The sequence below is a fragment of the Salminus brasiliensis genome, chromosome 24 (genome assembly GCF_030463535.1).
Source record: "Salminus brasiliensis chromosome 24, fSalBra1.hap2, whole genome shotgun sequence".
Classification (NCBI taxonomy): Eukaryota; Metazoa; Chordata; class Actinopteri; order Characiformes; family Bryconidae; genus Salminus; species Salminus brasiliensis.
In genome coordinates this window covers 8,221,348-8,248,093 of record NC_132901.1, presented here as the reverse complement: position 1 = coordinate 8,248,093, position 26,746 = coordinate 8,221,348, and the positions used below count along the sequence as shown (strand labels likewise).

The following is a 26,746-nucleotide window of genomic DNA, read 5'->3' as shown; positions in this document are numbered from 1 at the left end:
ATAAAACAATCATGCCCTTTTTCAAGCCTAATACAAAATAACTGCACCTTCACTCTAACCCCAATACAAAATAAACCCAAGCTCATTTAAACCCTAAAACCCCATTTTTCATTTTAACCCTAATAGAAAATAACCATTTTCTCTCTCCAACCCTAAATAAAATAACCCCATCCTTCCTCCAACCATTATACAAAATCACTCCATCCTCATTCGAACCCCTCACATGAAACAACTCAAATCTCATTCTTGTACTAAAACAAATTAACCCCATCCCTCCCTCTATCTCAATAAGCAACACACCAAATTATTATTTTTAAACTTTTACTTTCATTTAACCCATTCCATGCAGTCATGACCATTCTACTTAGATGTGCATTCCTCAGTATGCCGAGGCCATGTGTATCCAAATCATCAGGCTGATGGCTAATGTTGAAACTTACTTTTACTGAACCTTCCTTTGTATCCTAAAGCAAAGGCTTAAACTCACCGTCACTTTAACTCAATCCACCTTCATCATAAAACTGAGGCCTTTGACCGCCATACTATTTTACTTACTCTACCCTCGTCCTTTTGCCTTGCTCCGACCCTCTACATCATAAGTCTAGCTCTGAACCTATTCTTGCTCGCTCGAATCTCACCATTAACCTAAGGCTTCAACCAAATTCATCTGTTAGTGAACCAAACCAAATAGTCCTAATACAAAATAACTCTGTCCTCCCTCTTAACCTAGTACAACATAACCTTAACATCATTCTAACCATGAAACCAAATAACCCCATCCGCCGTCTAATCCCAAAATAAAATAACCCATTTTCATTCATACTCTAATACAAACCCCACGACCTTCTCTCTCCAACCCTAAAATGAAATAACACCATCCTTCCTCCAACCATTATACAAAATCACTCCCCATCCTCATTCGAACCTCTCACATGAAACAACTCCAATTTCATTCTTGTACTAAAACAAATTAACCCCATCCCTCCCTCTATCTCAATAAGCAACACACCAAATTATTATTTTTAAACTTTTACTTTCATTTAACCCATTCCATGCAGTCATGACCATTCTACTTAGATCTGCATTCCTCAGTAGGCCGAGGCCATGTGTATCCAAATCATCAGGCTGATGGCCAATGTTGAAATTCACTTTTTCTGAACCTTCCTAAGGCAAAGGCCTAAGCTCACAGTCACTTTAACACAATCCACCTCCATCATAAACCTGAGGCCTCGTTTACAAAGCTGCTGTTACTCACTCTTCCTAGATCACATCTGCACTAAACACACTTTCACCGCCATACTTTTTTACTTACGCTACCTAAATTTACTTACTCTACCCTCGTCTTTTTGCCTTGCTCCGACCCTCTACATCAAAAGTCTAGCTCTGAACCTATTCTTGCTCGCTCGAATCTCACCATTAACCTAAGGCTTCAACCAAATTCATCTTTTTGTGACCAAACCAAGTAGTCCTAATACAAAATAACTCTGTCCTCCCTCTTAACCTAGTACAACATAACCTTAACATCATTCTAACCATGAAACCAAATAACCCCATCCGCCGTCTAATCCCAAAATAAAATAACCCATTTTCATTCATACTCTAATACAAACCCCACGACCTTCTCTCTCCAACCCTAAAATGAAATAACACCATCCTTCCTCCAACCATTATACAAAATCACTCCCCATCCTCATTCGAACCTCTCACATGAAACAACTCCAATTTCATTCTTGTACTAAAACAAATTAACCCCATCCCTCCCTCTATCTCAATAAGCAACACACCAAATTATTATTTTTAAACTTTTACTTTCATTTAACCCATTCCATGCAGTCATGACCATTCTACTTAGATGTGCATTCCTCAGTAGGCCGAGGCCATGTGTATCCAAATCATCAGGCTGATGGCTAATGCTGAAATTCACTTTTACTGAACCTTCCTTTGTATCCTAAGGCAAAGGCCTAAGCTCACGGTCACTTTAACTCAATCCACCTTCATCATAAACCTGAGGCCTTTGACCGCCATACTATTTTACTTACTCTACCCTCGTCCTTTTGCCTTGCTCCGACCCTCTACATCAAAAGTCTAGCTCTGAACCTATTCTTGCTCACTCAAATCTCACCATAAACCTAAGGCTTTGAATAACTTCACCCTTCTGTGACCCAACAAAAAAAGCTTGTGGAGATACTTATTTCCTCTCTTTCCTAACCGTATGCCTGGTTATATATACTAGACAGCTTTCATTACAAAGATCAAGTGTATAGTTCTAGGCTTCAAGTCAACCCTAGTATGGTTTCCTGCCTCACTATTCCCCACCTGTAAGGCTGATCTCCTCTGGACTGGTCTTTCACAGGTGATGTGCAGCTTCATTTATCCCACTTAGCATTACAACCCCACGCCATACAGTTAGTATGGCACAGTATTTTAGTTTGCTGCTCTGTCCCTGAATCTTAGTATACTATACCAATTAAATGCAGACAAACTACTAAGTAAGTTGATTTACATACATACATACACTGAAGGGCATTCCTTTTACAATAATGGCTGCAGAAGCACTCATGGGGGAAAAAAAAAATAATAATAATATTAATAATAATAATTAGTATTATAGCTTACCATCGGCGACTTTGTTCTTGAATAAAACTGCTCTTTCGAAGAAACCGTGGGTGGCTCTTAAAAGAGCCGTTGGTTTTGGATTACGCCGCTATCACCATTTACTTGGAGCTCGTGTACTTGGTGACGGCCTTTGTGCCCTCGGACACGGCGTGCTTGGCCAACTCACCGGGAAGGAGCAGACGCACAGCGGTCTGGATCTCCCTAGAGGTGATAGTAGAACGTTTGTTGTAATGAGCCAAACGGGAAGACTCACCGGCGATGCGCTCGAAGATGTCGTTCACGAACGAGTTCATGATGCCCATCGCTTTGGAGGAGATACCGGTATCAGGGTGGACCTGCTTCAGCACCTTGTACACGTAGATAGCATAGCTCTCCTTCCTGGACTTTCTGCGCTTCTTGCCTCCTTTCCCGGCCGTCTTGGTCACGGCTTTCTTGGATCCCTTCTTGGGCGCGGACTTAGCTGGCTCAGGCATACTGCTCCTCGTCGAGTAAGACTGAAGAATGAGGAGGAGGCGATAAGCTCCCACATTATTTAGACTCTGGCATTCTAATACAAGAAGGTACCGCCTTTAGAATGCCGTCGTACGACCATTGGACAACAATTGTCCGCTCGCTTCTTCCCAACCCCCCACACTCCCTTTTCCCATCCCCTGCCCTCCCCTCTTCTCCCCTCCCTTTTCTCCTCCTCCCTTCCCCCTCCCCTGAGCAGCATTCTCTTTGTTCGCCTACCCGCGCATTTGTACCCACCGTGCAGGCGGCACATTATTTTTCGCCAAAGCGGCGTTGACGGCGATGTTCTGTATAATTCTGATTTAATCAACGCAAACGGGGTAAATGGAAAACAATATGTATTCTTATATAATAATCACATTATTATATAAGAATATAATGTCATATATATATATATATATAAATGTTATATATAAATTATGTTTTTTCCTCCTGAAAATGAGCTTCTTAACAAAGTAACCGGGAGATTCATAACCACCATCATTGACTTTATTGAAACAAACAAATATGATCAACTCTTTGTTCGCCTTCCCGCGCATTTTTAATCTACAGGGCTTAATCTGTTTTTCGCCACAGCGGCGTTGACGGCGACTATCAGGATTTATTAAGACGTATAGTTCTGATTTTACCAACGCATACGGGGGGGGTGTAAAACAATACATATATACAAAGTAACATATATGTACTCTTCCCGTATATTACATTCTTAATACAGAGTATCCGGGAGACTGCCTTATTTGAAACAAACAAGCTAAGATTAGAAACAGGCTCTTTTGCTGGATTTGTGGGTGGCTCTTAAAAGAGCCGTTGGGTTTAGAGCTGTTCAGGCCGAGCGTTTAACCTCCGAATCCGTACAGAGTGCGTCCCTGGCGCTTCAGGGCGTACACCACATCCATAGCGGTGACGGTCTTTCTTTTGGCATGCTCAGTGTACGTGACTGCGTCCCTGATCACGTTTTCCAGGAACACTTTGAGCACACCGCGGGTCTCTTCGTAGATCAGACCGGAGATACGCTTGACGCCACCACGACGAGCCAGACGGCGAATAGCCGGCTTTGTGATACCCTGGATGTTATCGCGAAGCACTTTACGATGACGCTTGGCGCCTCCTTTTCCAAGGCCTTTGCCGCCCTTGCCTCTGCCGGACATCCTAGCTGCTTCTTTTCTCAGTCGACGAGAAGAGACTCTATGAAGCTGGAGCACCCGAGGCACGCCAATTATACCCCTCTATAGGACCTAAATGAAAGCAAGGGAACCGAGCGACGTCACAGTACATCAGCTCCGCCTCATACTCTGTACGTGTGCAGAACGCTTGTTTTGCTGTATAGCCACTGAGTGGGTAGCCATACAAAATACAGTCAACCAGAATTCCGTTCTCTCTGGATGTACTCATGTTCAAAATAACGCAGCACACTTTGGATCATGCATAACCTTCACTGTGAATACTTTAACTCAACATGATTTAGCTTTGAAACCTACAGCCTAGCTCCAGACCTGCTTGACCATATAATGACGAAGTAACCTAAACTGCAATTAAGAGCTAAAATCATTTCTGAAATAGATTGGTCTTATGGCGAAATCTTAAATAAATAAATAACTGAATAAATTCATACAATTCAGTGACCTAGGCATAAGATGAACTGTTTAGTGAGGCTGTGTATGAGCCTACTTTGAGTCACTGTAAGAAGTGGATAGGGGCCATGTGGCCTTTGTAAATAAACATTTATGCACTGTTTTCTAAAAATCAATTACTACAATAATAACGCCAAGTGTGTGTATATATATATATATATATATATATATATATATATATAATCTTTCCGTGTTTTACCACAGGATGACACCCCATGCTCCATGCATGAAGTCTTCCTTCGTACACCTGGGGCGATCCTAAACCGCACTCCACTACTCCCTAGTGCACAGCGTTTTTTCGTGACACCGTGCACTCCATAGGGAGTAGTGAGCTGCTTGGGAATTGGACAGTGCAACTCCGGTTCTAATGTCATAGCTTTTTCTGAGCTTTTTTACTGTTTAACTATTGGCCAACGAGCGAAATTGCATTGTTTTTTTGTTTGTTCGTTTTTTCGGTTGACCGATGCCGTTTCGGCAACTAGCTAATAACGAAAATAATCTTTTGTAAACAAAACACTAGCTAGCAAGCTACACAGGCCGCCCAGCTCTGAAAACCAGAAGATACGCTGCTGGTAGCCGGGTTTAAGCACGACTGTTTCTCCCTCACTTGCTCCAAATAACAATATAGAGAACTACGCACGTGTCCGTAATATCGTTATTTTTGTGATTAATTTTTAGACACCTAGCCATCATGCTACTCTCCGAGGTGGCTTCTCGATTTCAACCACGGCAGTAAACGTATAAAATGTTGCTAGCTATATACACGGTTTCATAATAAAACCTGACTGACTCGAGCGAGTGTGTATTTATCTGACAGGTATTTACACTCGCTGGCGTAATGCTATTGTTTGTACCATCCGAGTTAGCTAGCATGCTAATCGCTATGTTAGCTCACGTGTGGACCTGAAAAAGCAAGTTAACTCAAATCACTCAACAGCCACAAATCACGGCTGTATTGCGTACTTTTATGCTACAACTCCGCATGTGGCACTGCACTGTGGTCAATAAATAATGACCCCTCATAATTAGGCTCATATTTGTGCTTTACTGTTTATGCTGGCCGAGTTAGCCACGCTGCTAATCGTTAAGCTGGCTCCAAGCTATGTACAACTCCACACATAGATCCAGCAACGGCAGTTCTACGTCGATTTGCTGTGACTGGGTGTACAACTTTAGGCTCTCCGCAAAATCGACTTATCGGATTTCAGTATCCACTTCATTTTTGGCAAGTTAGCAAACGTTATCGTGCCAACAGCGACACAACGGAGCTGACCAGGTCCAGTCTCCAGCTCACGCCTATTCCACAAAGCAACGCAAAGTGTAATGACTCACATGTCGTCATGTAAAGACGACGTTTCACATGTATGAACATTAAAAGTAGTTAACATAGGTCTTAACACGACAAATACCTCGGTCAGCCGTCCACTCCCCTCTGATGGCTGTCGCCATGTGCGCCTCGGTCTCGTATACAACAAAGTCACACTACATCACGCCATTCTAACGTGCGTAGCGATTATTTCACACACACACACGACAAGAGTACGTGTCCTCCCTCAATGCACCTGAATGCCTGAATAAATGACATAAATGGCTATTTAGTACTAGGGTTACGACCTTGCAAGCATAAAACAAGCACACACTGAGATCAGCCCACTACTGTACACCATGGCACACGGTTTACTTTTTACTGTGACTGGACGTGCAGTTATCGGATTTCATCATTAGATGAAGAGAGGGAGGGTGGTAGGTAGGAAGGTAGGTAGGTAGATAGATATGTATACATAGAGAGATAGACAGAGATAGAGAGAGAGAGACAGGCTCCATGACAACATATTGAACAAGTAAATCCACATACAAAGGGTTTGCAACGTTTAGAAAATACAACGCCAACAACCCAGTACAACAATAAATCAAATTCAAGAATTAAAGAGCCGGATCACATGAATGGTTGAATCAATAAAACACTGTACGTCATCTATACTTTTCGAAAACGTTCTAAAACAACACGTGATTAGTCCTAATACATGGCACGTGTGTCAATAGGCTGAACTTGTAGTTAGGCATCATGGGAATTGTAGTCCTTGATCTTGACACTACAGGATAAAGACACATTGTGTCATTGACACATTGACATAGACACACTTAAAGGAAGCATAGTGTTTTATAGATTCAACCAGTAATTTGTTCTTTTTTTCTTTGTCAACACATATTGCTCAAACACAAACCAGTACAGGGTTTGTATTTTCTGTCAGATTGAATAAGTATGCATCAAGCTCTCTCTCTCTCTCTCTCTCTCTCTCTCTCTCTCTCTCTCTCACACACACACACACACACACACACACACACACCCACACACACACACACACACACACACACACACACACACACACACACACACACACAACCACCACCACTGACATATTTCTGCACATAAAATAAAACAAGGCCAACTTAAACTAAACCCACACCATTTGGATTCCTCAGGTTTTCACTATACATCTTCTAATAAATCTTCTTCTAAAGTCATATTGGTTAGCAGTTAGTGGAAGAGAAAGGAAGGAAATAAATTGTGGTGAGCAAAGTAAGTGTAAAGCTCATGATGAAGTCAGGATGAGTGGTAGCAGTTCGGCTGGACCTACCTCTTAGGCTTCTGATGGAGTTTCAGGGCTAGGCCCTAAGACTATGTAGTTGCAGAACGTGAATGGAGTAGTGATGCCATCTGGTGGTCAGAATATGTATCTGCCAGGCCAGGTTCCATATATTTTCAGACGTATTCCCTCACAACATTCAACATGACATGACTTTAAACATTTGAACCTTGACATCACTAAACTACAGTTTTGGATCAATAAATCCAGGTGAAGATACTGAGATACCCAGTTACACTATACATGAGTTACATGAGGACAAAGTCAATACTGTGGTTTAAAAACACAAACATGACTTTTGGAGTCCTTTGTCTAGTTAGAACCCACACTGCAAGATAGATAGATAGACAGATAAAGAGAATACATGTGAAAATGCATTTGAAACTAACTGCAGATGAAGGACAGTGCAGTTATGAAAAATAAGAAATGAAGTGGACAGATGACGATACATAAAAATTTAATAATAACACTGTATTATTAAGTAATAATAATAAAGTGTTAGTAGAGTCCAGGAGTGCAAATGTATAGGATGTACAGTAAAGTGTTAACACTGACATTGGCCATTAGAGAAGATCTTCACCAATGAGAAGTGAATGTAGGAATAATACTAACATGTCTCATACCCACACAATTAAATCTGTGCAAAAATAATTTTATTTGGCAAGGTTTTATCAGCTTATATTGAGGTTAACATAATAATCATAAATCAATAAAGAACACCGCTCATCTGCTATCAAGACCTGACTAAGGAGCTAGAGGCCTGTGGAGCAAAGCTACAATTACGAAAAGCATACGCACCATCGGTGCAAAAAAATCTTTAGTTAGGCATCATGGGAATTGTAGTCGTTAATCTAATACACTACAAGTTAAAGATATAGTGTCCACAGAGACATTTAAAGAAAGAAAGAACAAACACAAATCGAATAAATGGTATATTATTGCATACAAGGGAAAAGCTCCTAATGAGGCCAACTAAAACTACATGTTTACCCCTTGGATTTCTCAGGCTCGCTTTACATCTTCTAATAAAAGTCATGCTAGATTAGATAAACACAGAGGGAGTTAATGTTGCTTTAAGTAATGTTGCTTTTATCATATGTTGCAGTTAGTGGATGATAAAGAAATATGGAAAGACATTGTGGTAAGCAAAGTAAGTGTAGAGCTCATGATGAAGTCAGGGTGAGGGGAAGCAGTTTGGCTAGACCTACCCCTTAGGCTTCTGATGGAGTTTCAGGGCTAAGCTTTAAGTCTGTTGTCGTAGTACGTGAATGGAGCGTGGATGCCATCTGGTGGTCAAAATGTAAATCTGCAAAATATAAAACAATTCATCTTTTTTTTTAGTTTTTTTTTTCTTGGTCCACAGAGACATTTAAAGAAGCAAAATCAGAAAGAAGAGAAAGAGTTCAATTTGAGAAGCACAAAAAAGCTAATTCACAAGTGAGTACGGCTGGCTTTTGATACACTTTTGTTAGCACTTTTGTATTCATTTGTTACTTACCTATGCCTTGAAGAAAGTCTCTGACCTAAACCTGGCAGGTTAAAATGATTTTTTTGCACCGATGGTGCGTATGCTTTTCGTAATTGTAGCTTTGCTCCACTGGCCTCTAGCTCCTTAGTCAGGTCTTGATAGCAGATGAGCGGTGTTCTTTATTGATTTATGATTATTATGTTAACCTCAATATAAGCTGATGCATACATACATACACATAACCATACAGCATAGAATTTAAGGGCTCTAAAGGGGGAGGGGAAAAACGTCATTCATAGAATTGCACTACTCTACAGTTTGTCTCAATGGCTTATAGTAGTGAGCGAATTGTTGGCTTTTTACCTAACTGATAAAAAAGTGCCTTAAATAAAGAATGCTTCTATCAAGGATTCTTTATCTAAAGCCATTTGATCGAGTTGTGGAAGGAGGTAATACAGTCTGGAGTAAAAAAAAATTCTGTCCTACTTTATCATTAGCATATTGTTAAAACCCAAACAAAAATCATCCCGCAAGACATGTAATGACTTTTTAGATGTATTGGTGCAGTTAACAATCATATTTAATGTGTATAAAAATTGCAGTGCCCTAAATTAAGTTTTCATTGCCTGGTAGCATGACAACTGGTTATCATGCTGGCTACTAAAATGCCCAAATGTTCCTTGGTAGATCTTAGTAGACTTACTGGAGTTCACAACCATCTGTCATATGTAAAAGCTGTAACATTCACACACATACACGTATACATCTATGTTTTTAGCGTTTGCATTTGCGAGTTTGACCACACGATGGCATCCACGCTCCATCCATGACATATATCCACGATACCAAAACAACGGTGACGTTTGCAATAGGGCACTTCCTAAATCCCTTACACTGTATACACTACACAGAAGTGCACTTCTCTAGTCAAGTCTTTTAGGCTTCTGATGGAGTTTCAGGGCTAAGCTTTAAGTCTGTGGTCATAGTACGTAAATGGAGCGTGGATGCCATCGTGTGGTTAAAATGTAAAACAATTAATCTTTTTTTTTTTGGTCCACAGAGACGTTTAAAGAAGCAAAATCAAAAAAGCGAATTCACAAGTGAGTACGGCTGGCTTTTCATTCACTTTTGTTAGCACTTTTGTATTCATTTGTTACTTACCTATGCCTTGAATGATTAAAATTATTATTTATTTTTTTTTGCACCAATTTGAGGGTGCGTATGCTTTTCCATATTTTAGCTTTGCTCCACTGGCCTCCAGCTCCTCGGTCAGGTCTTGATAGCAGATGAGCGGTGTTTTTTACTGATTTATGATTATTATGGTAACCTCAATATAAGCTAATACACAGAGTTTAAGGGCTCTAAAGAAAAGGAAATAAAGGTCCTACATAGAAGTGCACTACTCTATAGTTTGTCTCAATGGCTTCTAGCAGTGAGTAAATTGGTGGCTTTTTACATAACTGCATGCTGTTTGGTTGTCATGATGGCTAATAAAGTGCCTTTATTAAAGACTTCTATCAAGCGTTCTTCAAAACAAGACATTTTATCTAGTTGTGGAAGGAGATTATACAGTCTGGAGTATGTTATCGTTAGCATATTGTTGAAATGAAACCCAAGCCCAAACGAAAATCATCACGTAAGACACGTAATTACTTTTTAGATTTGTTGGTGCAGTTAACAATCATATTTAATGTGTATAAAATTACCCTAAATTAAGTTTCCATTTCATTGCCTGGCAGCATGAGAACTGGTAACCATGCTGGCTACTAAAATGCCCTGAACTGAAGTATGCTTCAATAGAAACATTTTTTAAAATGTACTTTAAAAAACACTAACCAAAATAACACCGCAATACAAATGATTTAGTAGACGTACTGGAGTTCACAACCATCTATCAAATGAAAAAAGCTGTTACATTCACACACATACACGAATAAATCTACGTAGTTAACGTTTGCATTTGCCTAGTTTGACCACACGATGGCATCCACGCTCCATCCATGACATATGTCTGCGTTCCCACAACAACGGTGGTCCTCTCCGGAATATACACTTAACTCCTTTACTGCGGCCCCACAGCTGGTCTCGCTTACTCTCTATGGAATCAAACTCATTTTGCATATGTATGAAACGTAGGTACCCAAAATCAAGCTCTCATTATATAAATATACACATACATTGCTCTCTGAAACTGTGCTTGCAGTTGTATAGTTTCACCACGCGGTGGGATCCACGCTCCATCCATGTCAAATGCCGTTTGTAATAGGCCAAAACCGGCCTAAACACTACATAGGGTAAAGTGTAGTGTTCTACTGAAGTAGCAGTGGCTTCAACTTTTTGCTGGGGTGAATGAACTGTTTCCAAACTATTAAATATGTATAATCATATTGATAGGTATTTAAAGAAACGTATTAATATGTATTAAAACACATGTTAAATATGGCGATTTTGATGTGAAATGTTGTACAAAACGTTATAATATATATATACATATATATTAGTTGTTGTTTTTTTTGCTAAACTTTACAACCACTGTCTTACGGCTGGTTTTGCTCGCGCAGCCCTATGGAACTTAGAAGCGCGCGCGCGTCATAATAGCCTTACATTATATAAACGCAACACCGAGGTGAGGCGGACATTTGCTGTTTCGGCGCGGACGCGGGTAGGTGGCTCTTAAAAGAGCCGTTGGGTATTTCAGGTAAACGTCGAAGCGCTCTGTTTAAGCGCGCTCTCCGCGAATACGGCGGGCCAGCTGGATGTCTTTAGGCATGATGGTGACTCTCTTGGCGTGGATAGCGCACAGGTTAGTATCTTCAAACAGACCCACCAAGTACGCCTCGCTAGCCTCCTGCAGGGCCATGACGGCGGAGCTCTGGAAGCGGAGATCAGTCTTGAAGTCCTGCGCGATCTCACGCACTAGCCGCTGGAAGGGCAGCTTACGGATCAGCAGCTCAGTAGATTTCTGGTAGCGGCGGATCTCCCTCAGAGCCACGGTGCCGGGCCTGTAACGGTGAGGCTTTTTCACGCCGCCGGTGGCTGGGGCGCTCTTGCGGGCAGCCTTGGTGGCGAGCTGCTTCCTCGGGGCCTTGCCACCGGTGGACTTACGAGCGGTCTGCTTGGTTCTTGCCATCGCGTTGAACTCTGCTCCTCTCGGGGAAAAGAAAAAGAATGAGTTCTTGCTCGCTTCACATGGCTTTTAAGCTTTCAAGCCGCTTGCCGCTCATTGGGCGTCTTGAAGTTGTCCGTTTCCCATTGGGCGGCCGGCAATGCGTCGGTGACACACTATTGGGCGTCTTCTTTTCAAACCTAAAAGCAAAACGGCGGGCTCCTGTAATACAAAACAACAAAGAAAAAAAAAGCATTAAAAGAATATATAATAATAAGAACAATAATATGATCAAACTAATCAATGTACTGTACATTACAGCGAACATTAAACACACTGTGTGTGTGTGTGTGTGTGTGTGAGAGAGAGCGAGAGAATGTGTGTATACATGCACATATGCATAGGGTGTTGATCTCAGTACGTGAAATATATGAAAAAGGGCAATTGTGTATTGCATGGCAGTGTGTTTATATAATAACTCGGTTCATAAAGCTATTATTTTTTTATGCAGTTGGAAATCACGTAAAGAATATGTAGTGTTGTTTGTAAAGGAGCAGCACTTTTCTTAGAAAAAATGGGTGGCTCTTAAAAGAGCCTTTGTGTATAGATAAATCAACGGAGAGCGCCAATTTACTTTGTCTTCACAGTCTTCTCGGTCTTCTTAGGCAGCAGTACAGCCTGAATGTTGGGCAGCACACCACCTTGGGCGATAGTGACTCCTCCGAGCAGTTTGTTCAGCTCCTCGTCGTTACGAACAGCCAGCTGCAGGTGACGGGGGATAATACGGGTCTTCTTGTTGTCGCGGGCGGCGTTGCCAGCCAACTCGAGAATCTCAGCGGTGAGATACTCCAGGACGGCGGCCAAGTAGACGGGAGCGCCGGCGCCGACCCGCTCAGCGTAGTTGCCTTTACGCAGAAGCCTGTGCACACGGCCAACTGGGAACTGCAGTCCGGCGCGGGACGAACGAGTCTTAGCCTTGGCCCTAGCTTTACCACCGGTTTTGCCTCTTCCACTCATGATTCGCGTCAGTCGTGTTCGTCGAACAAAGCTGAAATAATGCACGCCGGCCAACGAGCGCCGTTGATATAGCAAAATCGCCTACGGTCCTATTGGCTAAAAGCTACGCGCACCAACAGCCAATCGCATTTCCGCCGTCAGACTCTAGCGTCCTCCCACCTCTGCTCGCTTTCCTACCCGACCCCCTCCCTCCTCTCGTGCTGTGTGTCTGTGTGACCGAGAGACAGAAAGGAAGAAAGAAAACGGGTTAAAGAAAGAAACATTTACCCCCACTCGTGCCCCGCGTTTTCTTTCCCTTTCCCGCTCAAATGTAACACGTATGACCAAACCAAAAATATATATATATATTGATCATATATAATTATTGTGTGGGGAAACTAATGAGAGCTATTTTTGTGTTGAGTGTTTTTTTTTTTTTTTTTAACAATCAATTCATTATGCAGTAACAAGGGGGGAAAAAAGCTGTTTTTTTATGAAACTGTGGGTGGCTCTTAAAAGAGCCGTTGAATAGAGAAACAAGACATGAAGGTAAACGGCGTTACTGTTTACTTCTTCTTAGGGGCAGCCTTTTTCGCCTTCGCCGCCTTGGGCTTAGCTGCTTTAGGCTTGACCGTTTTGGCTTTCTTTGGGCTCTTGGTCGCCTTTTTGGGAGCCGCCGGCTTCTTGGCCTTCTTGGGGCTCTTCGCTGCCTTCTTAGCGGCCGCGACGGGCTTCTTGGCCTTCTTGGGGGATTTCTTAGCCGCAGTGGGTTTCTTAGCCGCTACCTTCTTGGGCTTCTTGGCCGCGGCTGGTTTCTTGGCGGCCGGCTTCTTAGCTTTAGGTGCCGGTTTCTTGGCGGCCGGCTTCTTCTTTGCCTCGGTCTGCTTCTTGTTAAGCTTGAAAGAGCCCGACGCGCCGGTGCCTTTGGTCTGCACCAGAGTGCCCTTGGTGACGAGGCTCTTGACGGCGAGCTTAACGCGTGAGTTGTTCTTCTCGACGTCGTAGCCGCCGGCAGCCAGGGCTTTCTTCAGGGCGGCGAGAGACACGCCGCTCCTCTCCTTGGAAGCCGAGACGGCCTTGACGATGAGCTCGCCCACGCTGGGGCCGGCTTTCTTGGGGCGGGCGGCGGCCTTCTTCTTGGGGGCCTTGGCGGGCGCCGAGGCGGCTGGGGCTGGAGCGACTTCTGCCATTGTTCTGCTTTGCTGTGAGCGCGAGTGAGCACAAACTGCTGAAGCGTTCTGTAGAACCTCCCGCTGCAGCGAGGGGGCCGGCCCTTAAAAGCCACATGAGAACGTTGTAGACTCAACTCGCTCGATGCCGCACAGCCGTGTGGCAGCGACAGTCTCGCACTTGTGTTTTCTCTCGGCGTTTGTCGAGCGAAATATGGGTGAAAGCTCAACTTGGCGAGCGTAGAAATGCTCTTTCGTCTCCGAGAGGCTCCACCGTGTGTTGAGAAGACGGGAAGGGCAGCGTAACGACGCCGCGTTTAATACGGCGCTCACCGAAGCGTGCCACGCTACCGGCGTGCCGAACGGGCGGCGGCGCATTTGGCGTGCTAATCGGTGGAAAACGGCGACAAAAGGTGCCACGAACTGGGCGAGTGTTATCCGGTGCGTTGGAGGAGAGCCTCGTCGAGAGCGTGCTGGGCATCCGAGACGTGGGTGCGTTGTTTTGCTCGTCGTGCAAGGCGACCTTGAGGAGTGTGTAAAGCACAGTGTTGCCGTGTGTGCGCAGTATGACTTCCACCGTCGATGCGTCTTTGTCACCGGCGCTTCCACACTCGGAACGGCTCTCCATAGGTCCCCTAATACGCACTCGTAACACACCCAATATACCATAGCCAAAAATCTCATACTAACCCTAACACAAAATAACTGCATACACCCCCCCAACCCTAAAACACAAAAAACAAAATAACAAAAAAAAAAAGACAAAACTTATTCTAAACATAACATAAAACTAACATGCCCTTTTTCAAGCCTAATACAAAATAACTGCACCTTCACTCTAACCCCAATACAAAATAAACCCAAGCTCATTTAAACCCTAAAACCCCATTTTTCATTTTAACCCTAATAGAAAATAACCATTTTCTCTCTCCAACCCTAAATAAAATAACCCCATCCTTCCTCCAACCATTATACAAAATCACTCCATCCTCATTCGAACCCCTCACATGAAACAACTCAAATCTCATTCTTGTACTAAAACAAATTAACCCCATCCCTCCCTCTATCTCAATAAGCAACACACCAAATTATTATTTTTAAACTTTTACTTTCATTTAACCCATTCCATGCAGTCATGACCATTCTACTTAGATGTGCATTCCTCAGTAGGCCGAGGCCATGTGTATCCAAATCATCAGGCTGATGGCTAATGTTGAAACTCACTTTTACTGAACCTTCCTTTGTATCCTAAGGCAAAGGCTTAAACTCACCGTCACTTTAACTCAATCCACCTTCATCATAAAACTGAGGCCTTTGACCGCCATACTATTTTACTTACTCTACCCTCGTCCTTTTGCATTGCTCCGACCCTCTACATCAAAAAAATATCTATGAACCTATTCTTGCTCGCTCGAATCTCACCATTAACCTAAGACTTCAACCAAATTCATCTTTTAGTGAACCAAACCAAATAGTCCTAATACAAAATAACTCTGTCCTCCCTCTTAACCTAGTACAACATAACCTTAACATCATTCTAACCATGAAACCAAATAACCCCATCCGCCGTCTAACCCCAAAATAAAATAACCCATTTCCATTCATACTCTAATACAAACCCCACCACCTTCTCTCACAAACCCTAAAATGAAATAACCCCATCCTTCCTCCAACCATTATACAAAATCACTCCATCCTCATTCGAACCCCTCACATGAAACAACTCAAATCTCATTCTTGTACTAAAACAAATTAACCCCATCCCTCCCTCTATCTCAATAAGCAACACACCAAATTATTATTTTTAAACTTTTACTTTCATTTAACCCATTCCATGCAGTCATGACCATTCTATTTAGATGTGCATTCCTCAGTAGGCCGAGGCCATGTGTATCCAAATCATCAGGCTGATGGCTAATGTTGAAACTCACTTTTACTGAACCTTCCTTTGTATCCTAAGGCAAAGGCTTAAGCTCACCGTCACTTTAACTCAATCCACCTTCATCATAAACCTGAGGTCTTTGACCGCAATACTATTTTACTTACTCTACCCTCGTCCTTTTGCCTTGCTCCGACCCTCTACATCAAAAGTCTAGCTCTGAACCTATTCTTGCTCGCTCGAATCTCACCATTAACCTAAGGCTTCAACCAAATTCATCTTTTAGTGAACCAAACCAAATAGTCCTAATACAAAATAACTCTGTCCTCCTTCTTAACCTAGTACAACATAACCTTAACATCATTCTAACCATGAAACCAAATAACCCCATCCGCCGTCTAACCCCAAAATAAAATAACCCATTTTCATTCATACTCTAATACAAACCCCACGACCTTCTCTCTCCAACCCTAAAATGAAATAACCCCATCCTTCCTCCAACCATTATACAAAATCACTCCCCATCCTCATTCGAACCTCTCACATGAAACAACTCCAATTTCATTCTTGTACTAAAACAAATTAACCCCATCCCTCCCTCTATCTCAATAAGCAACACACCAAATTATTATTTTTAAACTTTTACTTTCATTTAACCCATTCCATGCAGTCATGACCATTCTACTTAGATCTGCATTCCTCAGTAGGCCGAGGCCATGTGTATCCAAATCATCAGGCTGATGGCCAATGTTGAAATTCACTTTTTCTGAACCTTCCTAAGGCAAAGGCCTAAGCTCACAGTCACTTTAACACAATCCACCTCCATCATAAACCTGAGGCCTCGTTTACAAAGCTGCTGTTACTCACTCTTCCTAGATCACATCTGCACTAAACACACTTTCACCGCCATACTTTTTTACTTACGCTACCTAAATTTACTTACTCTACCCTCGTCTTTTTGCCTTGCTCCGACCCTCTACATCAAAAGTCTAGCTCTGAACCTATTCTTGCTCGCTCGAATCTCACCATTAACCTAAGGCTTCAACCAAATTCATCTTTTTGTGACCAAACCAAGTAGTCCTAATACAAAATAACTCTGTCCTCCCTCTTAACCTAGTACAACATAACCTTAACATCATTCTAACCATGAAACCAAATAACCCCATCCGCCGTCTAACCCCAAAATAAAATAACCCATTTCCATTCATACTCTAATACAAACCCCACCACCTTCTCTCACAAAACCTAAAATGAAATAACCCCATCCTTCCGCCAACCATTAAACAAAATCACTCCATCCTCATTCGAACCCCTCACATGAAACAACTCCAATCTCATTCTTGTCCTAAAACAAATTAACCCCATCCCTCCCTCTATCTCAATAAGCAACACACCAAATTATTATTTTTAAACTTTTACTTTCATTTAACCCATTCCATGCAGTCATGACCATTCTACTTAGATGTGCATTCCTCAGTAGGCCGAGGCCATGTGTATCCAAATCATCAGGCTGATGGCTAATGCTGAAATTCACTTTTACTGAACCTTCCTTTGTATCCTAAGGCAAAGGCCTAAGCTCACGGTCACTTTAACTCAATCCACCTTCATCATAAACCTGAGGCCTTTGACCGCCATACTATTTTACTTACTCTACCCTCGTCCTTTTGCCTTGCTCCGACCCTCTACATCAAAAGTCTAGCTCTGAACCTATTCTTGCTCACTCAAATCTCACCATAAACCTAAGGCTTTGAATAACTTCACCCTTCTGTGACCCAACAAAAAAAGCTTGTGGAGATACTTATTTCCTCTCTTTCCTAACCGTATGCCTGGTTATATATACTAGACAGCTTTCATTACAAAGATCAAGTGTATAGTTCTAGGCTTCAAGTCAACCCTAGTATGGTTTCCTGCCTCACTATTCCCCACCTGTAAGGCTGATCTCCTCTGGACTGGTCTTTCACAGGTGATGTGCAGCTTCATTTATCCCACTTAGCATTACAACCCCACGCCATACAGTTAGTATGGCACAGTATTTTAGTTTGCTGCTCTGCCCCTGAATCTTAGTATACTATACCAATTAAATGCAGACAAACAACTAAGTAAGTTGATTTACATACATACATACATACACTGAAGGGCATTCCTTTTACAATAATGGCTGCAGAAGCACTCATGGGGGAAAAAAAAAAAAATAATAATATTAATAATAATAATTAGTATTATAGCTTACCATCGGCGACTTTGTTCTTGAATAAAACTGCTCTTTCGAAGAAACCGTGGGTGGCTCTTAAAAGAGCCGTTGGGTTTGGATTACGCCGCTATCACCATTTACTTGGAGCTCGTGTACTTGGTGACGGCCTTTGTGCCCTCGGACACGGCGTGCTTGGCCAACTCACCGGGAAGGAGCAGACGCACAGCGGTCTGGATCTCCCTAGAGGTGATAGTAGAACGTTTGTTGTAATGAGCCAAACGGGAAGACTCACCGGCGATGCGCTCGAAGATGTCGTTCACGAACGAGTTCATGATGCCCATCGCTTTGGAGGAGATACCGGTATCAGGGTGGACCTGCTTCAGCACCTTGTACACGTAGATAGCATAGCTCTCTTTCCTGGACTTTCTGCGCTTCTTGCCTCCTTTCCCGGCCGTCTTGGTCACGGCTTTCTTGGATCCCTTCTTGGGCGCGGACTTAGCTGGCTCAGGCATACTGCTCCTCGTCGAGTAAGACTGAAGAATGAGGAGGAGGCGATAAGCTCCCACATTATTTAGACTCTGGCATTCTAATACAAGAAGGTACCGCCTTTAGAATGCCGTCGTACGACCATTGGACAACAATTGTCCGCTCGCTTCTTCCCAACCCCCCACACTCCCTTTTCCCCTCCCCTCCCCTCCCCTCCCTTTTCCCCTCCCCTCCCCTCCCATTTCTCCTCCTCCCTTCCCCCTCCCCTGAGCAGCATTCTCTTTGTTCGCCTACCCGCGCATTTGTACCCACCGTGCAGGCGGCACATTATTTTTCGCCAAAGCGGCGTTGACGGCGATGTTCTGTATAATTCTGATTTAATCAACGCAAACGGGGTAAATGGAAAACAATATGTATTCTTATATAATAATCACATTATTATATAAGAATATAATGTCATATATATATATAAATATTATATATAAATTATGTTTTTTCCTCCTGAAAATGAGCTTCTTAACAAAGTAACCGGAGTAACCGAGATTCATAACCACCATCATTGACTTTATTGAAACAAACAAATATGATCAACTCTTTGTTCGCCTTCCCGCGCATTTTTAATCTACAGGGCTTAATCTGTTTTTCGCCACAGCGGCGTTGACGGCGACTATCAGGATTTATTAAGACGTATAGTTCTGATTTTACCAACGCATACGGGGGGGGGTGTAAAACAATACATATATACAAAGTAACATATATGTACTCTTCCCGTATATTACATTCTTAATACAGAGTATCCGGGAGACTGCCTTATTTGAAACAAACAAGCTAAGATTAGAAACAGGCTCTTTTGCTGGATTTGTGGGTGGCTCTTAAAAGAGCCGTTGGGTTTAGAGCTGTTCAGGCCGAGCGTTTAACCTCCGAATCCGTACAGAGTGCGTCCCTGGCGCTTCAGGGCGTACACCACATCCATAGCGGTGACGGTCTTTCTTTTGGCATGCTCAGTGTACGTGACTGCGTCCCTGATCACGTTTTCCAGGAACACTTTGAGCACACCGCGGGTCTCTTCGTAGATCAGACCGGAGATACGCTTGACGCCACCACGACGAGCCAGACGGCGAATAGCCGGCTTTGTGATACCCTGGATGTTATCGCGAAGCACTTTACGATGACGCTTGGCGCCTCCTTTTCCAAGGCCTTTGCCGCCCTTGCCTCTGCCGGACATCCTAGCTGCTTCTTTTCTCAGTCGACGAGAAGAGAATCTATGAAGCTGGAGCACCCGAGGCACGCCAATTATACCCCTCTATAGGACCTAAATGAAAGCAAGGGAACCGAGCGACGTCACAGTACATCAGCTCCGCCTCATACTCTGTACGTGTGCAGAACGCTTGTTTTGCTGTATAGCCACTGAGTGGGTAGCCATACAAAATACAGTCAACCAGAATTCCGTTCTCTCTGGATGTACTCATGTTCAAAATAACGCAGCACACTTTGGATCATGCATAACCTTCACTGTGAATACTTTAACTCAACATGATTTAGCTTTGAAACCTACAGCCTAGCTCCAGACCTGCTTGACCATATAATGACGAAGTAACCTAAACTGCAATTAAGAGCTAAAATCATTTCTGAAATAGATTGGTCTTATGGCGAAATCTTAAATAAATAAATAACTGAATAAATTCATACAATTCAGTGACCTAGGCATAAGATGAACTGTTTAGTGAGGCTGTGTATGAGCCTACTTTGAGTCACTGTAAGAAGTGGATAGGGGCCATGTGGCCTTTGTAAATAAACATTTATGCACTGTTTTCTAAAAATCAATTACTACAATAATAACGCCAAGTGTGTATATATATATATATATATATATATATATATATATATATATATATATATAATCTTTCCGTGTTTTACCACAGGATGACACCCCATGCTCCATGCATGAAGTCTTCCTTCGTACACCTGGGGCGATCCTAAACCGCACTCCACTACTCCCTAGTGCACAGCGTTTTTTCGTGACACCGTGCACTCCATAGGGAGTAGTGAGCTGCTTGGGAATTGGACAGTGCAACTCCGGTTCTAATGTCATAGCTTTTTCTGAGCTTTTTTACTGTTTAACTATTGGCCAACGAGCGAAATTGCATTGTTTTTTTGTTTGTTCGTTTTTTCGGTTGACCGATGCCGTTTCGGCAACTAGCTAATAACGAAAATAATCTTTTGTAAACAAAACACTAGCTAGCAAGCTACACAGGCCGCCCAGCTCTGAAAACCAGAAGATACGCTGCTGGTAGCCGGGTTTAAGCACGACTGTTTCTCCCTCACTTGCTCCAAATAACAATATAGAGAACTACGCACGTGTCCGTAATATCGTTATTTTTGTGATTAATTTTTAGACACCTAGCCATCATGCTACTCTCCGAGGTGGCTTCTCGATTTCAACCACGGCAGTAAACGTATAAAATGTTGCTAGCTATATACACGGTTTCATAATAAAACCTGACTGACTCGAGCGAGTGTGTATTTATCTGACAGGTATTTACACTCGCTGGCGTAATGCTATTGTTTGTACCATCCGAGTTAGCTAGCATGCTAATCGCTATGTTAGCTCATGTGTGGACCTGAAAAAGCAAGTTAACTCAAATCACTCAACAGCCACAAATCACGGCTGTATTGCGTACTTTTATGCTACAACTCCGCATGTGGCACTGCACTGTGGTCAATAAATAATGACCCCTCATAATTAGGCTCATATTTGTGCTTTACTGTTTATGCTGGCCGAGTTAGCCACGCTGCTAATCGCTAAGCTGGCTCCAAGCTATGTACAACTCCACACATAGATCCAGCAACGGCAGTTCTACGTCGATTTGCTGTGACTGGGTGTACAACTTTAGGCTCTCCGCAAAATCGACTTATCGGATTTCAGTATCCACTTCATTTTTGGCAAGTTAGCAAACGTTATCGTGCCAACAGCGACACAACGGAGCTGACCAGGTCCAGTCTCCAGCTCACGCCTATTCCACAAAGCAACGCAAAGTGTAATGACTCACATGTCGTCATGTAAAGACGACGTTTCACATGTATGAACATTAAAAGTAGTTAACATAGGTCTTAACACGACAAATACCTCGGTCAGCCGTCCACTCCCCTCTGATGGCTGTCGCCATGTGCGCCTCGGTCTCGTATACAACAAAGTCACACTACATCACGCCATTCTAACGTGCGTAGCGATTATTTCACACACACACACGACAAGAGTACGTGTCCTCCCTCAATGCACCTGAATGCCTGAATAAATGACATAAATGGCTATTTAGTACTAGGGTTACGACCTTGCAAGCATAAAACAAGCACACACTGAGATCAGCCCACTACTGTACACCATGGCACACGGTTTACTTTTTACTGTGACTGGACGTGCAGTTATCGGATTTCATCATTAGATGAAGAGAGGGAGGGTGGTAGGTAGGAAGGTAGGTAGGTAGATAGATATGTATACATAGAGAGATAGACAAAGATAGAGAGAGAGAGACAGGCTCCATGACAACATATTGAACAAGTAAATCCACATACAAAGGGTTTGCAACGTTTAGAAAATACAACGCCAACAACCCAGTACAACAATAAATCAAATTCAAGAATTAAAGAGCCGGATCACATGAATGGTGGAATCAATAAAACACTGTACGTCATCTATACTTTTCGAAAACGTTCTAAAACAACACGTGATTAGTCCTAATACATGGCACGTGTGTCAATAGGCTGAACTTGTAGTTAGGCATCATGGGAATTGTAGTCCTTGATCTTGACACTACAGGATAAAGACACATTGTGTCATTGACACATTGACATAGACACACTTAAAGGAAGCATAGTGTTTTATAGATTCAACCAGTAATTTGTTCTTTTTTTCTTTGTCAACACATATTGCTCAAACACAAACCAGTACAGGGTTTGTATTTTCTGTCAGATTGAATAAGTATGCATCAAGCTCTCTCTCTCTCTCTCTCTCTCTCTCTCTCTCTCTCTCTCTCTCTCTCACACACACACACACACACACACACACACACACACACACACACACACACACACACACACACACACACACACACACACACACACACACAACCACCACCACTGACATATTTCTGCACATAAAATAAAACAAGGCCAACTTAAACTAAACCCACACCATTTGGATTCCTCAGGTTTTCACTATACATCTTCTAATAAATCTTCTTCTAAAGTCATATTGGTTAGCAGTTAGTGGAAGAGAAAGGAAGGAAATAAATTGTGGTGAGCAAAGTAAGTGTAAAGCTCATGATGAAGTCAGGATGAGTGGTAGCAGTTCGGCTGGACCTACCTCTTAGGCTTCTGATGGAGTTTCAGGGCTAGGCCCTAAGACTATGTAGTTGCAGAACGTGAATGGAGTAGTGATGCCATCTGGTGGTCAGAATATGTATCTGCCAGGCCAGGTTCCATATATTTTCAGACGTATTCCCTCACAACATTCAACATGACATGACTTTAAACATTTGAACCTTGACATCACTAAACTACAGTTTTGGATCAATAAATCCAGGTGAAGATACTGAGATACCCAGTTACACTATACATGAGTTACATGAGGACAAAGTCAATACTGTGGTTTAAAAACACAAACATGACTTTTGGAGTCCTTTGTCTAGTTAGAACCCACACTGCAAGATAGATAGATAGACAGATAAATAGAATACATGTGAAAATGCATTTGAAACTAACTGCAGATGAAGGACAGTGCAGTTATGAAAAATAAGAAATGAAGTGGACAGATGACGATACATAAAAATTTAATAATAACACTGTATTATTAAGTAATAATAATAAAGTGTTAGTAGTGTCCAGGAGTGCAAATGTATAGGATGTACAGTAAAGTGTTAACACTGACATTGGCCATTAGAGAAGATCTTCACCAATGAGAAGTGAATGTAGGAATAATACTAACATGTCTCATACCCACACAATTAAATCTGTGCAAAAATAATTTTATTTGGCAAGGTTTTATCAGCTTATATTGAGGTTAACATAATAATCATAAATCAATAAAGAACACCGCTCATCTGCTATCAAGACCTGACTAAGGAGCTAGAGGCCAGTGGAGCAAAGCTACAATTACGAAAAGCATACGCACCATCGGTGCAAAAAAATCTTTAGTTAGGCATCATGGGAATTGTAGTCGTTAATCTAATACACTACAAGTTAAAGATATAGTGTCCACAGAGACATTTAAAGAAAGAAAGAACAAACACAAATCGAATAAATGGTATATTATTGCATACAAGGGAAAAGCTCCTAATGAGGCCAACTAAAACTACATGTTTACCCCTTGGATTTCTCAGGCTCGCTTTACATCTTCTAATAAAAGTCATGCTAGATTAGATAAACACAGAGGGAGTTAATGTTGCTTTAAGTAATGTTGCTTTTATCATATGTTGCAGTTAGTGGATGATAAAGAAATATGGAAAGACATTGTGGTAAGCAAAGTAAGTGTAGAGCTCATGATGAAGTCAGGGTGAGGGGAAGCAGTTTGGCTAGACCTACCCCTTAGGCTTCTGATGGAGTTTCAGGGCTAAGCTTTAAGTCTGTTGTCGTAGTACGTGAATGGAGCGTGGATGCCATCTGGTGGTCAAAATGTAAATCTGCAAAATATAAAACAATTCATCTTTTTTTTTAGTTTTTTTTTTCTTGGTCCACAGAGACATTTAAAGAAGCAAAATCAGAAAGAAGAGAAAGAGTTCAATTTGAGAAGCACAAAAAAGCTAATTCACAAGTGAGTACGGCTGGCTTTTGATACACTTTTGTTAGCACTTTTGTATTCATTTGTTACTTACCTATGCCTTGAAGAAAGTCTCTGACCTAAACCTGGCAGGTTAAAATGATTTTTTTGCACCGATGGTGCGTATGCTTTTCGTAATTGTAGCTTTGCTCCACTGGCCTCTAGCTCCTTAGTCAGGTCTTGATAGCAGATGAGCGGTGTTCTTTATTGATTTATGATTATTATGTTAACCTCAATATAAGCTGATGCATACATACATACACATAACCATACAGCATAGAATTTAAGGGCTCTAAAGGGGGAGGGGAAAAACGTCATTCATAGAATTGCACTACTCTACAGTTTGTCTCAATGGCTTATAGTAGTGAGCGAATTGTTGGCTTTTTACCTAACTGATAAAAAAGTGCCTTAAATAAAGAATGCTTCTATCAAGGATTCTTTATCTAAAGCCATTTGATCGAGTTGTGGAAGGAGGTAATACAGTCTGGAGTAAAAAAAAATTCTGTCCTACTTTATCATTAGCATATTGTTAAAACCCAAACAAAAATCATCCCGCAAGACATGTAATGACTTTTTAGATGTATTGGTGCAGTTAACAATCATATTTAATGTGTATAAAAATTGCAGTGCCCTAAATTAAGTTTTCATTGCCTGGTAGCATGACAACTGGTTATCATGCTGGCTACTAAAATGCCCAAATGTTCCTTGGTAGATCTTAGTAGACTTACTGGAGTTCACAACCATCTGTCATATGTAAAAGCTGTAACATTCACACACATACACGTATACATCTATGTTTTTAGCGTTTGCATTTGCGAGTTTGACCACACGATGGCATCCACGCTCCATCCATGACATATATCCACGATACCAAAACAACGGTGACGTTTGCAATAGGGCACTTCCTAAATCCCTTACACTGTATACACTACACAGAAGTGCACTTCTCTAGTCAAGTCTTTTAGGCTTCTGATGGAGTTTCAGGGCTAAGCTTTAAGTCTGTGGTCATAGTACGTAAATGGAGCGTGGATGCCATCGTGTGGTTAAAATGTAAAACAATTAATCTTTTTTTTTTTGGTCCACAGAGACGTTTAAAGAAGCAAAATCAAAAAAGCGAATTCACAAGTGAGTACGGCTGGCTTTTCATTCACTTTTGTTAGCACTTTTGTATTCATTTGTTACTTACCTATGCCTTGAATGATTAAAATTATTATTTATTTTTTTTTGCACCAATTTGAGGGTGCGTATGCTTTTCCATATTTTAGCTTTGCTCCACTGGCCTCCAGCTCCTCGGTCAGGTCTTGATAGCAGATGAGCGGTGTTTTTTACTGATTTATGATTATTATGGTAACCTCAATATAAGCTAATACACAGAGTTTAAGGGCTCTAAAGAAAAGGAAATAAAGGTCCTACATAGAAGTGCACTACTCTATAGTTTGTCTCAATGGCTTCTAGCAGTGAGTAAATTGGTGGCTTTTTACATAACTGCATGCTGTTTGGTTGTCATGATGGCTAATAAAGTGCCTTTATTAAAGACTTCTATCAAGCGTTCTTCAAAACAAGACATTTTATCTAGTTGTGGAAGGAGATTATACAGTCTGGAGTATGTTATCGTTAGCATATTGTTGAAATGAAACCCAAGCCCAAACGAAAATCATCACGTAAGACACGTAATTACTTTTTAGATTTGTTGGTGCAGTTAACAATCATATTTAATGTGTATAAAATTACCCTAAATTAAGTTTCCATTTCATTGCCTGGCAGCATGAGAACTGGTAACCATGCTGGCTACTAAAATGCCCTGAACTGAAGTATGCTTCAATAGAAACATTTTTTAAAATGTACTTTAAAAAACACTAACCAAAATAACACCGCAATACAAATGATTTAGTAGACGTACTGGAGTTCACAACCATCTATCAAATGAAAAAAGCTGTTACATTCACACACATACACGAATAAATCTACGTAGTTAACGTTTGCATTTGCCTAGTTTGACCACACGATGGCAGCCACGCTCCATCCATGACATATGTCTGCGTTCCCACAACAACGGTGGTCCTCTCCGGAATATACACTTAACTCCTTTACTGATTGCTGATGGCTAATGTTGAAACTCACTTTTACTGAACCTTCCTTTGTATCCTAAGGCAAAGGCTTAAACTCACCGTCACTTTAACTCAATCCACCTTCATCATAAAACTGAGGCCTTTGACCGCCATACTATTTTA

The 26,746-nt window shown here is 41.8% G+C and overlaps 6 protein-coding genes across 6 annotated transcripts; all 6 read right to left on the bottom strand.

Moving 5' to 3' along the window:
- Nucleotides 1-2,714: 2,714 nt before the first annotated feature.
- On the bottom strand, nt 2,715-3,089 carry LOC140547031 (histone H2B). The gene has a single exon (XM_072670539.1). The coding sequence runs from the start codon at nt 3,087-3,089 to the stop codon at nt 2,715-2,717; it is 375 nt and encodes a 124-aa protein (XP_072526640.1).
- An 873-nt stretch (nt 3,090-3,962) lies between these two features.
- LOC140547115 (histone H4) lies at nt 3,963-4,274 on the bottom strand. Its single transcript, XM_072670672.1, has one exon. The coding sequence runs from the start codon at nt 4,272-4,274 to the stop codon at nt 3,963-3,965; it is 312 nt and encodes a 103-aa protein (XP_072526773.1).
- Nucleotides 4,275-11,592: 7,318 nt separating this feature from the next.
- On the bottom strand, nt 11,593-12,996 carry LOC140546366 (histone H3-like). The gene is made up of 2 exons (XM_072669556.1): nt 12,614-12,996; nt 11,593-12,022 (listed from the first exon to the last, which is right to left on the bottom strand). Exons 1-2 carry the CDS (start codon nt 12,994-12,996, stop codon nt 11,593-11,595), a joined length of 813 nt encoding a protein of 270 aa, XP_072525657.1.
- A 545-nt stretch (nt 12,997-13,541) lies between these two features.
- On the bottom strand, nt 13,542-14,165 carry LOC140547011 (histone H1-like). Its single transcript, XM_072670497.1, has one exon. It carries the CDS (start codon nt 14,163-14,165, stop codon nt 13,542-13,544), a length of 624 nt encoding a protein of 207 aa, XP_072526598.1.
- Nucleotides 14,166-18,351: 4,186 nt separating this feature from the next.
- Nucleotides 18,352-18,726, bottom strand: LOC140547032 (histone H2B). The gene has a single exon (XM_072670541.1). The coding sequence runs from the start codon at nt 18,724-18,726 to the stop codon at nt 18,352-18,354; it is 375 nt and encodes a 124-aa protein (XP_072526642.1).
- An 887-nt stretch (nt 18,727-19,613) lies between these two features.
- On the bottom strand, nt 19,614-19,925 carry LOC140547116 (histone H4). Its single transcript, XM_072670673.1, has one exon. The coding sequence runs from the start codon at nt 19,923-19,925 to the stop codon at nt 19,614-19,616; it is 312 nt and encodes a 103-aa protein (XP_072526774.1).
- Between the last annotated feature and the right edge of the window lie 6,821 nt (nt 19,926-26,746).